Below are 15,562 nucleotides of genomic sequence, written 5' to 3'. Positions count from 1 at the left end.
CCTATTCTTGTCCGTTTTGCAGACAAGAATAGGCATTTCTACAATAGGCCGCCTGTTCCGTTCCGCAAATTGCGGAAGGCACACGGACGGCTTCCGTGTTTTGTGGATCCGCAATTTGCGGACAGCAAAAAACGGAACGGTCATGTGCATGAGGCCTAAAGAGAAGCTGTCACCTGTACATCGGGGGAGACCTGTGGATTCATACTTTGATGTTTTGGCGATATCAAAGATATTCATCTCCAACGTTCCCAACACTGGAGGTCAAGAAGTCTCCAGTCATATCCAGGCCTCTTGCACACGACAATATGCATTTTATGGTCCGCAAAAAACAGATCCGCAAAAAATACGGATGATGTCCGTGTGCATTCCGTATTTTGCGGAACGGAACAGCTGGCCCCTAATAGAACAGTCCTATCCTTGTCCGTACTGTGGGCAATAATAGGACATGTTCAATTTTTTTTGCGAAAGCGGAATGCACACGGAGTAACTGAAGTGAATGGTCCCACATACAGTCCGCAAAAATAAAAAAAATAAAAAATGGAACGGCCACGGAAAGAAAATACGTTTGTGCGCAAGAGGCCTTAATTAAAGGGGTTGTCTGGGACATGCCATATCACGGCCAGCAATTGTCAGCTTGGACTGGAAAAGCCCTCTAAGCTCACGGACCACCACAACTGTGCACCCAGATTTCTCCAAGGTACTTGCTGTATCTAGGGGATGCAGAATAAGGATCGGATTTCATGACATTACACAAAAGTGACTCACTCCCAGACCCACCAAAAGTGATTCACCCCTCAGCAGAGCAGGAGGCCTCCTGGAAGAGCAGCTCTCTGGCCATGGGGCACGCTGCTGCGCTCACGTAGTGTGTGCAGGATAATGAGGATGAGACGCGCGTCTGCGCTGGGAAGAGCAGCTACAGCGTACGTACCCCAGTGTAAAGGGGGCCCAATATGCTGCCCTAAACCCACAGCCGGGGGGATAAAGCAGGGATCCTTCTCCACCCCAGTCCCAGTGAAGACCGCTACAAACTAATGTGTAATATGCTTTCCCTTTAATAGGACTTTAGATCAGAAAGTGACCTATTGTTTGTATGTTAAATATATTTTTTTAAAGAATTTCTGATGATGTTATTTTTAATTTTCCACGTCACTATCTATATTTTAAGAAAAATTCTAACCTCCTGTCCTTTCTGGCCACTAAGCCTGATAGCGCCACTTCTTGGTCTGTACAGATCACTTTTCAGCAGTCATCTCATTATCTATCATTCTAATCCTGCCTGTAATGATATCCGTTTTCTATATAGATAACACAGGATCCACTATTCACACAATAGGTGATATTACAGCTTACCTACTCCCCCTCCCTGCACAGGTCAGAGCGTGCCTAGAAAACTCACCTATACAAGTCAATGAGGTCCCCTCCTGTCCATTGTGTCTATGGCTCATGGCAGGTGGGACGAACGGTAAGTGATCAGTCAGTAACCGGAAGGCGAGTTGTTAGAAGCAGGAAAAATGGGCAAGCGGAAGGATCTGAGCGACTTTGACAAGGGCCAAATTGTGAAGGCTAGACAACTGGGTCAGGGCTTCTCCATAACAGCAGACCTTGCGTGGTCTCCTAAGTAAGCACTGGTTAGTACTTACCACGGAAGGCCAACCGGTGATGGATACCCAATTCTCATTCATGAACATGGGGAGCGATGGTACAATCCCACAAAGGAAAGAGCTGTAACATGGGTCAAGGTGCCCATGCTGACGCCCGTCCACCAGTGAAGGCGCCTACAATAGGCGCATGAGCATCAGAATTGCACCATGGGGCAGTGGAAGAAGAAGCCTGGTCTCAGGTGCAGACCAGGGCCCTGGAAAAAAATAAACTAAAAGTGGCTCCATCTTGTAGGTAGGTCCAAACTGATAGACGAAGGGGCAACACAAGTAGGCAGAGCCGACAGTACTGTAGTGCAGAACAAAATACCGCCCCAGCAGAAACAAATATCAGTGCAGCACAATAAACTGCTGCCCATGCCACAGTATGAAACTATACCATCGCCCTGAGGACGGCAGAACAGTTGAATTCAGGAGGACACCTGTGGCCGCTGGCCAAGTGCATAAGTGCCTGATGCTCCTGCATTAATGAAAAGGGGTTGTCTCACTTCAGCAAGTGGCATTAATCATGTAGCCACTTACTAATGTATTGCGATTCTCCATATTGCTTCCTTTGCTGGCTGGATTCATTTTCCCATCACATTATACACTTCTCGTTTCCATGGTTACAGACCACCCTGCAGTCCATCAGTGGTGGTCGTGCTTGCACACTATAGGAAAAAACGTCAGCCTCTCTGGTGGCCGCGACCATGGGAGCGCACATAGGCTGGTGCTTTTTCCTATATTGAGGAAGCACGGCCACCATTGATGGATTACAGGGTGGCCATGGAAACAAGCAGTGTATAATGTGATGGAAAAATGAATCCAGCCAGCGAAGGAAGCAATATGGAGAATCACAGTACATTAGTAAGTGACTTGTATTAACTTTCTCTACATGATAAATGCTACTTACTGAAGTGAGACAACCCCTTTAATGCTGAATGTTTTCCTAATCTTGGACAATCCCTTTAAATTAAAATGGAGGGTCCACCTGTCTCTCTCTCTCTAGACCCCCCTTTTTTCTCAGTGTATGGACCTGGCTCATATCTTATCTGACTGCCAAAAATTCCACTGGAAATTCAATATATTAGGTACTGCATCACCGCACATGGGAAATACAAGTCTTACCAGGGGTGTAGCAATAGGGGAAGCTGCTTTGGGAGCAATAGGGGAAGCTGCTTTGGGAGCAATAGGGGAAGCATGGGGAAGCTGCTTTGGGGCCCGAACTCAGATGGGGCCCACTCAGGAAGAGTACTAAAAGATTTTATTGTCAGAGCCCCCTCAAGAGTATTATACAACGACATTATATCCAGAGACACTTTAGGAAACGGATGGAGAGGCTGCTGAGCCTCGGAAAGTGATCTTGACTAGCCACAGGAGTGAGGGATGCATGGGAGTCGGGATTGCCAAGGGGGGCCAGTTCAAAAATTTGCAGTGAGGCCCAGTCAGTTCTAGTTACGCCACTGCGTCTTACATGTGCATGTATCAACTACAGTACTCCTAACAGATACATATATTACCTAAATGGCTTCCCGTCTGAGCAGAAGGGATCCAGGTCATAGAGCAGGTGCTGGGAAATCATATCCTCCACGGCTGTCCTCCCAGGCGAGGCGCTGATTCCGGAGCCTTGGTGCTGCACCTATAACATGATGACCTGATAATCTGTGCCCATCAAGTGATACCAGCTCTGAGCTGACCATCCGAACGCAGGACACAAGCAATGAATACCGCTACGAAGGTTCATGTGGAAACCCTCTGGCAGGAAGGCGACGTCTCCCATGTCCCTCTATCCGACCACTGCGTCCTATTGAACCTGGACGGCCGCACGTTGTCAGCTCTCCGTTTCATGTGCTTGGCAGATCGCGTGCAAAATACTAGCAGCAGAGATCCTTTCAAGAAAGGGGCATTATGGGGGCATCTTTTAGCTGCCACCTATGGGGGCATCTGTGTACTTACAGACGTTTTCACAAGTTCTGGCACGGGAACTGCACAGCGCTGTGCACAGGGGAAATGCTGCAGTAACCTGGTACGACCACTACACAGTGGACGTAGCTGCGCAGATCTAGTGCCTGGGTCCGAAGCACGTGAATGCACCTGATCAGCAGGGATGCTGGGAGCCAGACCCCCACCCATCTGATACTGGTGACCTTAAAGGGAACCTGTCACTGGGATTTTGTGTATAGAGCTGAGGACATGGGTTTCTAGATGGTCGCTAGCACATCCGCAATGCCCAGTCCCCATAGCTCTGTGTGCTTTTATTGTGTAAAAAAAACGATTTGATACATATGCAAATGAACCTAAGATGAGTCCTGTACGACGTGTGAGTCATCTCAGAGACAGGACTCATCTCAGGTTCGTTTGCATATGTATCAAATCGTTTTTGTTACACAATAAAAGCACACAGAGCTATGGGGACTGGATATTGCGGATGTGCTAGCGGCCATCTAGAAACCCATGTCCTCAGCTCTATACACAAAATCCCGGTGACAGGTTCCCTTTAAGGAGAGGTCATTCATAAGTTAGTCCTGGAAGCCCCCTTTAAGTGGTGGATATACTACGTCTATTTAGTGGATGGTCGCCTATATAATACCGCCTGACCAGCCGCAGCTTCCTCAGCGATATCAGCTGTTCGCTCAGGATTTTGGAAGCTGGTCCTGTGCCAATCACCATCTTTCAGTGGGCATCTGACGCTTGTAGGAAATCGAGGGGTGTCTAAACTGTCGCTATGTACTCGGCTTTCATCAAACTTTCCTTTTATTTAGCAGTTGAATTGTACCATCCTATGATGCATCTTCCATATAGGAAGTGTGACCAGAGAGCTTGCAATCTACTAGATATTATGCATGTGATTACATCTGCATTGATTGCACGTCAACATAGGTGTACATGGGAAAGAGGAGGCTCAGCCCTTGTTCACCCCAATATTCTGTACTCAGTTACTGCTGCCCCTTTGTGGGGGAGGGGGTCCTCAGACATGAGGTAAGGGCCATCGGTGCAGTTTGAGCATAGCTTTTACCTACCTTATGGACGCATACACTGTACAATTCCTTTAAGAGGTGTTCCACCCTTAGACATATACGGCTATACCAGAAATGCCTAACAGTTGTGGGTCCCACCTGTAGGACCCCTGAACAAGGGTCCCCCCCACCCAGCAGCTGCGCATCCAGGTGGAGAATTATTGGAGAGCTGACTGTGCATGTGTGCCGCTCTCTCCGTTCATGGGGAGTCACGGAAACAGCGGACCACGCTTGATCATCACTGAATGGAGAGAGCGGCACACATGCACAGTGTTTGATATAACACCCCCCCCCCCCTTCTGTGCTGATCGGACATAATGGATGCCAGATTATCAGACATTCCGGATCAGATCCCTTCATTTTTTTTTTCACAAAGTTTCAAACTGCTTTTTCCATTCTGTCTTCTGGTCTTTCAAGAATATTGCGCAGCGCTGTGCTGGAAACTGGTGCCAGACTATCAGAATTTAGGCTTCATGCACACGACTGTGTACCCCCGTGGCCTTATTGCGGCCCGCATACAGAAATACACAGTCACCGGCTGTGTGCATTCCGCATCATGGATCGCGGACCCATTCACTTGAATGGGTTTGCAATCACGGAGATGCGGAGCGGAGGCACGGAGCGGAAGCACTACGGAGTGCTTCCGTGGCGTTTCTGGCCGTGCCTCCGCCCTCCGCCCATGCACTACTTTTTGTATCTGACAGGATGCGGATTGCGGACCCCATTCAAGTGAATAGGTCCGCGATCCGCATGCGGCTGCCCCAGTCTGTGCCCGTGCATTGCGGAACCGCAATTTGCGGTCCGCGGCATGGAGCCCTAACGTTCCTGTGCATGAGGCCTTACTGGTGCCAGATTATCAGAATTAATGGATGCCAATTTAAAGGGGATATCCCTCAATCGACATACACGATAAGTGATTTTCATATTGATGGGTTATCCTCAGGATAGATCACCAACATCAGATCGTTGGGGCTCCGACACCCAGCCCCCCCCCCTGCCAATGAGCTGTAGGATGAGGCTGCAGTGCTCCAGGCCAGTTATATCACGTTCATTGGTTGCATGGCCTTGGCCCAACTCAGTCTCATTCACGTAAATGGGGCCGAGCTGTAATACCAAACACGGCCACTCTACAATGGACGGCGCTGTGCTTGGTAAACTGTAAGGAGGCTGCTGCGTTCATCAGAGCTCCGGCTTTCTCAAACAGCTTATCGTCGGGGGTGTCGGACCCTCACCAATCTCATATTGAGGACCTATCCTGAGGATAAATCCTAGAGAGCCCCTTTAATGTCTGATTATTGATGGGAGCCCCACTGATCACCAGAATGAGGGTCCTCCTCACACATGGGCTCCATTCATCTCTATAGGACTGACTGATGGTCGAGTACACTGTCCTCGACCTTCTCTTCAGTCCCATAAGAATGAATGGAGGAGCGGCGCACACGCGTGACCACCAAATGGGGGGACGTGCATGTGATCAGTGGGGGGGGGGATCCTAGGGGTCAAACCCCACCCAATTATCACATAGCCACAGTGTACATGCTAAACTTCAATCCTATCAGTGTGTTTAGTTATATCTGATTCTGGAAGAGCTGGGTGACGGGCAGTATGGCTGCTGTTACATCTCCTGCAGCCGGGCATCCCGCTTTCCAAAAATGACAAATGTAATAAATGAGGAGAGGAAGGGGAGATGATGGGTGCAGTTGTAGCTGTCCTTACTGCTACCATGCTCAATGCCCACTCAGATGCAACTACAATATATGCATGAGGGGGGAGGGGGTCAATAGAGCGCCAACCTACCCTACCTGCGGCATGGCAATGCCTGGGAAAGCAAGGCTTCTGTTATATTTTATGTAACAGGGCCCCCACTACCATAATACCTGGCAGAGGGGTCTTTGGGCCCCCTTAGGCACTAGGGCCCCTATGTAATGGCTGCTCTGTGCCCCCCTATAGTCATACCCTTGACCAATAATATGGATGGCATCTATCTGGGCATCAGGGGGGCTCAGTGGTTAGCAGCCCAACCTCTTCTACATGGATTTAGGATGTCCTCCCTGTGTCACCCTTCACACCTTGCAACAGGTGCTTTATTTTGGGAACCATAATGGGTGCAGGGACAGATGTGAGCGCTACCAGCCTGTGCACTGGTGATGCATGCACAGACTGTTGCCTGCACCCATGCCCTGGCGCCTGTCACCCATGCCCTGGCACCTGTGTCCGCGCTCCTGCCGCATGCATGCAGCGCTGGGCTCTCCGTGTAATTCCCGACAGCGAGTAAAGCTTCAGCATTTGAATGGCACCGAGTGCCCGCCTCGCGCCCATTGGCTGCGAGCGCCGGCGGAGGGCGGGGTTTCCCTATCAATCACGGGCAACGCGCGCAGCCGATTGGTGGCTTCGGCAGAAGGCGGGACCAGTTCCCGGGTATAAAACTGTCCCAGAGCCGGAGAGCAGGCAGAAGCAGCTCTAAAGCTTAGTAGGGAAGTGGGGACAGGAGAGGCGGCTGAAAGGGAGAGAAACCCCAGTGTGAGCCCCGGCAGGCTGGTGGAGTCCCCGTCCAGCATGGAGTGCGCCCTGGACGCGCAGAGCCTCATCAGCCTGTCCCTGCGGAAGATCCACAGCTCCCGCACCCAGCGAGGCGGCATCAAGCTGCACAAGAACCTGCTGGTGTCCTACGTCCTGCGCAACGCCCGGCAGCTCTACCTGAGCGAGCGCTACGCGGAGCTCTACCGGCGGCAGCCCTTCCAGCCCCAGCAGCCCATGGAGTGCGCCCCGGCCATGGAGGAGATCCCGGAGCTCAGTCCCCTGCAGATCCCCGAGGAAGGCGAGGACGAGATGCACCAGCTGCCCAGGATCCAGCCCGACGTGCTGGAAGAGGAGCCCCTGGAGCTGCCGCCGTGCGCCCTGGCACCGCACCCGAGCAAGGACTTACAAGGGGGCAGCTTCTACCCCAGGAGCTGCTGCTCGGAAGAAGCCGGAGGTGCGGTACCGCACTGCAGCCAGACCACCGTGCTGGACTTGGACACTCACGTTGTGACCACGGTGGAGAACGGGTACCTGCACCAGGACTGCTGCGCCTCGCAGTGCCCATGCCATGGCGCACCGTGCCCTGCGCTCCCGGCGGCTCCCGCTCCTCTCCCCGCAGCCCCTAAGCGCAAATACCCCCTGGTGGAGTACAGCTACACGGGGCAGGCGGAGGACGACGACCTGGACCCCCACTTTGTGCCCTGCAAAAGGGGCAGATACGAGGACTTTTGCCCACAGATGGCACCACCCGAACCCACGGACTCTTCCAACATCTCCAACCTGATCTCTATCTTTGGCTCTGGCTTCTCGGGGCTGATGAGCAGACAAGCAGAGACTGAACAGAGTCTGAACGGGCACTTGTGTGGCACACAGGCGCTGGCCAGCCTGGGGGCATGGACTAGAGCTATAGTGGCATTCTAGTGCCCTGTGCACCGGGTGGATGGACTGCTAGCTTATGGGGCAAGGGGGGGGGGGGGGGGAGAGAAAGTGGGGTGTCTCTTGGCACCAGGACTTGACTATACAGTGATGTTTTCTAGAATCTGTACAGACCAGAATATCTTTGGACTTTATTTTTACAAAGCAGAGAGAAGCACCTATTTAAATTGAGTTTTTTTGTTTTTTTTTTCATTTGTGATGGTTGATCTGAAACAAGAAAAAAAAGTCCACTGGGCAGAGGCTGCAGATCTGAGGAGGCTTCTTTTTCTTCTCCTGGTGGAGCTCACACAAGTTGAGGGCTTCACCAGGAACTTTAAAAGAACCCCTCTCCCCAATGCTGGAAGTAGGCAGAGATGGGTTCCTCACCTCCACACAAGTTGAGGGCTTTATGAGCAACTTTAGAAGAACCCAATGTTTGGAAGTAGGTTGAGATGGGTTCCTCACCTGGTGTGGTGGTGAAGGGTCAGCCCATTGTATCTCAGCACTTATGAGATGACCCTCAAGTCTCATGCTCTTATTCTTCCTGTAGGACCATGATGGGCTAGAGGAACAATAAACAGGCCTCCTACTTCTCAGCATTTGTCTTCTCCAGTCTTTGTCAAGTTAGGACTCAAAGAGGTTGTAAGGTGAAGGCAGAAATAACAACACTTTAACTTTTCGTTATCTTTTCCTTGTGTTGTGCTGCAAATCGTAGTCTTAGGGGTGTGTTGGATGAGATTTGGACCATCAGTCCCTCAAGCCAAACATTGATGATGACCTGTCACCTTCTCATTCAGACATGATGATCACAATAACACTATATTCCATGTGCAGCAGTGAAGCCACATCTCCTCCCCCCCCATATTCCTGAATGTTACCCTAAAGTTCACTTGTTCTCATTTCAGCCTTCAACTGACTTCATGAAGCCAGCATAGTTTGGTCATGTGATCTGTCATACGTTTTGTTTTTTTATATATATATATATTTTTTGGGCATTTAATCCTTTTGTTGTAAAAAGGTGGTTTAGGATGACGAGCCTGCCATGCCAACACTCACTTACAAGCACTATGTGTACCAGATCTAACGTTGCCAAACGTTTTATTTTTGTGTTCTGATGACCTGTATTTTGTGTATATTGAACTGTATATCACCGGGTAAAACTGTTCAGATTTATTTGTTTAAATTTATAATCTTAAATAAAAAAAAATATTCAAAAATTTCACTTTTTCATTCTTTTGGTCAATTACACTCATGAGAAAGTCATGGGGTGGGGGGGAAGACTATAAGTGGGCTTTAAAGAGGAAATCAGTCCATTAGAGGGTCCCCTAGCCCCTGTTTCCCAGAACCACATGGGACTGGAGGACTTACTGCTTGTTTGTCCTCTCATCTACTCTCTATGGTTCTTGGATACGTTCTCCAAACCCTTGTCTAGGGCCTTCTGATGCCCAATAAAAGGAGGGGTGCCACCAAAAAATACCTCTTTTGCCAGAGGCCCCATAGCAGCAGTGGCATGGTCTGGGGAGACTATAGGTGGCCTTTAAGGGGGGAATCAGTCTATTAGAGGGTCCCCTACCCCCTGTTTCCTAGAACCACATGGGACTGGAGGACTTGCTGCTTGTTTGTCCTCTCATCTACTCTCTATGGTCCTTGGATACGTTCTCCAAACCCTTGTCTAGGGCCTTCTGATGCCCAATAAAAGGAGGGGTGCCACCAAAAAATACCTCTTTTGCCAGAGGCCCCATAGCAGCAGTGGCATGGTCTGGGGAGACTATAGGTGGCCTTTAAGGGGGGAATCAGTCTATTAGAGGGTCCCCTACCCCCTGTTTCCTAGAACCACATGGGACTGGAGGACTTGCTGCTTGTTTGTCCTCTCATCTACTCTCTATGGTCCTTGGATACGTTCTCCAAACCCTTGTCTAGGGCCTTCTGATGCCCAATAAAATGAGGGGTGCCACCAAAAAATACCTTTTTTCCCAGAGGCCCCATAGCAGCGGTCTGCCTCTACGGTTTCCACACCCTTGAGTCTACGCCGTTGACCGTGCTGTGGGACGTGGTTTGTTACTCTCTGGTATCGGTCAACTGTAGTGTCTTAAGAACTATGGAGAGAGGTCTTTTTAAGGTGGGGGGGGGGGGGGGGAAGTTGCCTCCAGAAGAAAGAAAATGGTTGTTCTAGACCTTCAGAAACCTTTGAGTGCATGCTGGGAGTTGTAGTTTAGCAAAAACTGGAAGGACACATCGGATGCCACCACGTTACATACATGGGTATGGCCGATATTTGGTACCCCCGGTTAAAAATACCAGATGCAGAACTTTTTAGGGTGGCAGTAATAGTGGTATACTTGCACGGAGATGGCATCTAATTCTTGTGCCCACGGGAGTCAAGAGCAATGTTTTAGGAGGGAAATTGTCCCATCCTGATGAGCGTCATCTGCTCATGTGCAGAGTTCTTCCCGTTTATTTGTTATCACTCCTTTGTGCCACTTGGTGGTGTGTTTTTCCTTTTATGTATTTTCTTTTTTCCCTTTAACTAAATGAAGGCAGGTAATGAAAGCCTGACCTCCCTCCCTCCCTCCCCCCTATAGGTTGACCTAGGAATGAGAAAAGCTGCAGTCAAGTCTTCTACTAAAGCAGCAGCAAAATATCTGTTCCTCTATATACTACTATGGAAAGAGAAATTGAGATGGGGGGGGGGGGGGGGATTCGAAGAAAATAACCATGGAAGTCCGGGGAGGGGGGTGCAGCTCTAAATCTCCATACAGCGGGGCGAGCGGAAAAGTTCACGAGAAGCATAAAACAGGCGGTTGTGATTTTGCAGAACAGCTCAGTCGATTGAATCGATCCTGCTCTGTGCAGACTATTGCACCGCTACTTTATGTTTATGTGGACGGAATACCATAAAGGAGGGAAGCGAATGGAAGCGCAGCTTTTTTTTTTTTTGTTTAGTAGACGCAATTAAGGAAAAAGCACCGGCTACATTTTAACATAAGAAGCTAATGTCGACCACTGGAAATGTGTTTTTTTTTTTTTTTTTTTTTTTTCATTTAGTTTTATTTTATGCTAGAAAATAGAGCCTATGTTTATAGCGAGGAGCCTGGCCACCAATCTACTCCAATTGCTGTGTCTGTAAGCAGTTGCCAGAGCTCCTCCTAGTGGCGCCGTGTGGGAATTGCAGCCCTTCGCTCCATTGGAAGGTGTGATAATACCAATATTTCCAAATCTTTGCAGAAAGAGCTTATCGCTAGCAGTTCTTGTCCCCTGACACACCGTGGCGGGATTGCTGTGATTTTTCAAACTTTCTTCAAAGCTTTTATAGCTCAACTTTAGTTACGCTGTAAAGTGCAGCTCAGACGCCCCGGCTCCCTTCTTCCCTGTTAGGCTAAAATAATCAGCAAGGGCAAAGGAAACATTAGGGATTTGGGGACGGAAATTGAAGAAGCAGAATTTTTTGGGCCAGAAGATCTCATCTATTGGGGGCCCCCCCCCCCCCAATGCATTTCAGGTCCTGGAACCAAAAAAGCCTTGAAATATTTTCCCTTATAAATTAACGCTATAAACGATCAGAATTATTTTATGAATTAAAAAAAAAAAACGACAAAATGAAAAACGATGAATCGCTTTAATACGCGTCCAAAAAAAGCGGACCGTTTTAATGAAAGATCGAGAAACATTTTAGTTTTTTTATTTTATTTTTACGAAATTTAACAGATTATTGATTGCCTCCGACCGTTTCGTCACCGTAGGCCGCCGTGTAAAAAAAAATGCGTAGCAGAATTTCAGGCTCGTGTTAGGAGAGATTATTGGTGCCTGTGGGATAGAACGCAGCAACAAGGCTGCTGCGGCAGGGAAAAAAAAAGAAAAAGGAGAGAGAAAGGACAGATGTAGCAGAGCTGAGTGTGTCCATTTGGTTATACAAAGAAGGTTAACCCAGTAAGGCGCTAGCCAAACAAGCAGAAGACAAATTCGGCTCTGCTACATCTGAAGAGTGCACAGAGCCCAGCGTGCTGAGTGGATAAACAGCACAGAGCCTGCAGAGAGGGGAAGGGAGAGACTGCTGTACAAAGGAAGGCGACAAGGAGAGGGGGTGCTGGCTATTATTAGGCATGGAGGCAGAAGGGCTGGCATAGCAGTGTCCATGCAAGTGAAGGGAGAATGAGATGAGTGGTGGAAACTAAATGCATTGCAAAAAAAAAAAAAAAGCCAGAGGAATAGGGAAATGAGTGAACAGTTGGTGCAGGCTGTGTTTTCCCCTGAACTGGTTAGTCCGGCTGGGTGGCTCTGTGTACCTGACAATAAGGAGTGGCTGCACAATGACACACACAGCTCAGCGAGACCAACACGAAAGGGCAACGCATAATCTCCGCATACCTCACCGGGCACACGCATCCCATTCCCAGCAATAGCCTGCACTGACACAGTGCAACAAGAGCGCCCAAGCCACAATGGCGTTACCACGGCAACTGCACTTGCCCACTTTCTTTTTTTTTTTTTTTTGCCCAGGGTAATTTAACGCCACCGTCGGGGACAGACACATATGAACACGTCACTATAGCAACTGCAGCCGCGCGAAAGTGAGGGCAACTGGCACACAGCGGAGCGTGCAACGTGCGGATAGGCATCGGGTAGCGTTGCCATAGACTGAGCGATCGTTCGCATGATAACAAAGAGCCGCGTATGGAATCGGATGCGGATCTGTTCAAATGCGTTAGGAAAATGTATTGGTGGTAGTTTACATAAAAAATACTTTATTTAATTGATCAATGTTCGTGATACTTTCTAGTTTGATAGAAAAAATATATATATAGAGAGAAAAATTTATTAAAAAAAATATATAAATAAATATATATATTTTACAGGAATACATATAAAAATATCTAGAAAAATATATGTATAATAAACATAAATATATAAAATAAAAAAAACAGGAATACGTATAAAAATATATATAAAATCAGAATAAATACCAGTATATGTAAAATACTGTCATAAATATATATATATTAGAAGAATAAGTATATATAAAAAATAAATATTAATTATTTATTTATATATTTTACACACTTATATAGCACTGACATAGTCCACAGCGCTTTACAGACATTAGCATCACGCTGTCCCCAATGGGGCTCACAATCTAAGTTCCCTATCAGTATGTCTTTGGGTGGTGGGAGGAAACCCGCGCAAACACGGGGAGAACATACAAACTCCATGCAGACGTTGTCCTCGGTCGGATTCGAGCCCAGCGCTAACCACAAGAAAAATAATTTTGAATTTATCAAATTTTTGGGAGGCATGAGGTTCCTGATGCCTCAAGAGATATCACAAATGAGTAGCGCTGGGTATGCTGACATTTTTGACGCTACCAATAGAGATTGTGGACAGAGGTTGGTACTTTTTTATTTTTTATTTTGGGCCGCACGTTCCCCATCATCACCTGAGTTTCCGTATGTGTGGGTGTCGGTGCGCTGTGCTCATGAATGAATGCTATCTGCTGTATGCAAATGACGGCTCTCCTCCTGGCAGCTGTTCCCTACTAGGGTTGCAGAGTCTTTATGTTTGCACCATCAGGCCACTTCTGAAGGGAAGCAGAGTGGTTAAGAGCACCGACTGTGAAACATGGAAGCACCAGGGTCATAGCCCGGCGCTGCCTTCTTGTATAATGAGGAGGCCTAGGTTAGAAAATATATATCTTAGTAACCCTATGAAATTAGAATGGAAATGCGTTATCTATAAAAATAGAAAAAGCAGTATTAATAAAGCCAAGATAACCTAGGGGTGATTATTGTCACCGGTGGTCAGGCTTAAAGGGGTCTTCTCACTTCAGCAAATGGCATTTATCATGTAGAGACAGTGATTACAAGGCACTTACTAATGTATTGTGATTGTCCATATTGCCTCCTTTGCTGGCTGGATTCATTTTTCCATCACATTATACACTGGTTACGACCACCCAACGGTGGTCGTGCATGCACAGTATAGGAAAAAGCACCAATCTCTCTGATGGCCGGGACTGTATGAAGGCACATAGGCTGGTGCTTTTTTTTCCTTAGTGTGCGCACACGACCACCGCTGCTGGATTGCAGGGTAGACGTAACCATGGAAAACGAGCAGTGTTATAATGTGGAGGAAAAATGAATCCAGCCGGCAAAGGAGGCAATACGAAGTGTCTTGTATTAACCTTCTCTACTGTGGTAAATGCCATTTGCTGAAGTGTGACAACCCCTTTAACAGTAAGGACCCGATGCTAAATTTTTACCAATGCCCCTTATATTCATTTTTTTAGGGTGCTGCTCAGGTAGAGGGGAATGAGAACATCCCCTCATGGGGCAATGGTTTGGATGTATAGTCCATTCACATGGTGCAACCTCTACACCTGCTCTGTAGACGGCTCGGGTCCCACAATGGGTCTTGGCCCCCTGTGAAGAGAAGCCTGCTTCCCCTATAACCATAGAATAGGATATGAGACGGCTTCTAATATGCAATATAATATATAAGATGAAAGGGAGGACAGTGGTGGAACCGGGCCCATCCCATAGGCGGCACGTGTAAACCGTAAGGCTCTGTTCACATCTGTACCGGGCTTTTTCCTCGTTCCGCTCTTAATAAAACAGACGCTCAGGATCCATTTTGTGACAGCCATGAACGGTGCCCGATGGACCCTGCTGGCTGTAATGATCGGGTAATGTCAGGTTTCCATTGGGAATAGCGCTATTCTGTCTGGTTTTTTTTTGCAGATCTGTGGCTGGGGCTCTGAGTCGAGAATCTGGGATTACAATGTTACGTTGCGTTTGAGGATTTTAGTTTACACTTTGTCATGACTCATTTCACCAAATCCTAATTTTCAGAGACAGTCCTGGAAAATTTAGGCTGTCCCGGTCTGAAAATGAGAGGGGATTATATAGGTCCTGTTCATGAGTGGGTGTTCCCCAAGGCAATGTCAGTAAGTGTGCTACCATGTAGACTTGAAGGGAAATTTTCCCCACTATAAAGCCCTATCTGATCTATAGAACTGGAAAGCGCCAGTCAGCGGATTAACAGTCACATGACTTATAGGCCCCTCCCCTTGTTAAGGGTTCTCAATCAATCAGCAGAATCTCATGAGGTCACATGACACACTTCCCTACAAAACTGATTTCTTAAGGTGCACAGAAACATTAGATGCAACTTGGGCGACTAAAATATGTATTAGGGTCTCACGACCCTCCTCCGACAGTAGATGTCTGGGTAAAGAAGGATCGGGTATGTCGGACTGGCCGGCTGATCCTGCCAAAAGTTTTGACCATGCTAAACTGCTGCAAGTACTAAGTAGGGGGTGGAAAGAGCAGGACAAACATACCTTTTGTGGAGTATCAGTAGTAATAAGTCAGAGCTTACTTATTACTACTGATACGCCATGCCCTGAATGAATGAGAACCTTCAAAGACACCTTTTGTGGAGCTTTTCTCATCAGGAGTAGCGTGACTATGAAGTTTAATT

At 47.9% G+C, this 15,562-nt stretch overlaps 1 protein-coding gene across 1 annotated transcript; it reads left to right on the top strand.

The window, feature by feature from the left end:
• The first annotated feature begins 7,115 nt into the window (after positions 1 to 7,115).
• IER5L (immediate early response 5 like) lies at positions 7,116 to 9,302 on the top strand. The gene has a single exon (XM_044305945.1). The coding sequence runs from the start codon at positions 7,211 to 7,213 to the stop codon at positions 8,093 to 8,095; it is 885 nt and encodes a 294-aa protein (XP_044161880.1). The 5' UTR covers positions 7,116 to 7,210; the 3' UTR covers positions 8,096 to 9,302.
• Positions 9,303 to 15,562: the final 6,260 nt, after the last annotated feature.

Source organism: Bufo gargarizans, chromosome 9, assembly GCF_014858855.1.
Source record: "Bufo gargarizans isolate SCDJY-AF-19 chromosome 9, ASM1485885v1, whole genome shotgun sequence".
NCBI lineage: Eukaryota > Metazoa > Chordata > Amphibia > Anura > Bufonidae > Bufo > Bufo gargarizans.
The sequence above is the reverse complement of the archived record's forward strand: the minus strand, read 5'-3'. Positions and strand labels throughout refer to the sequence as shown.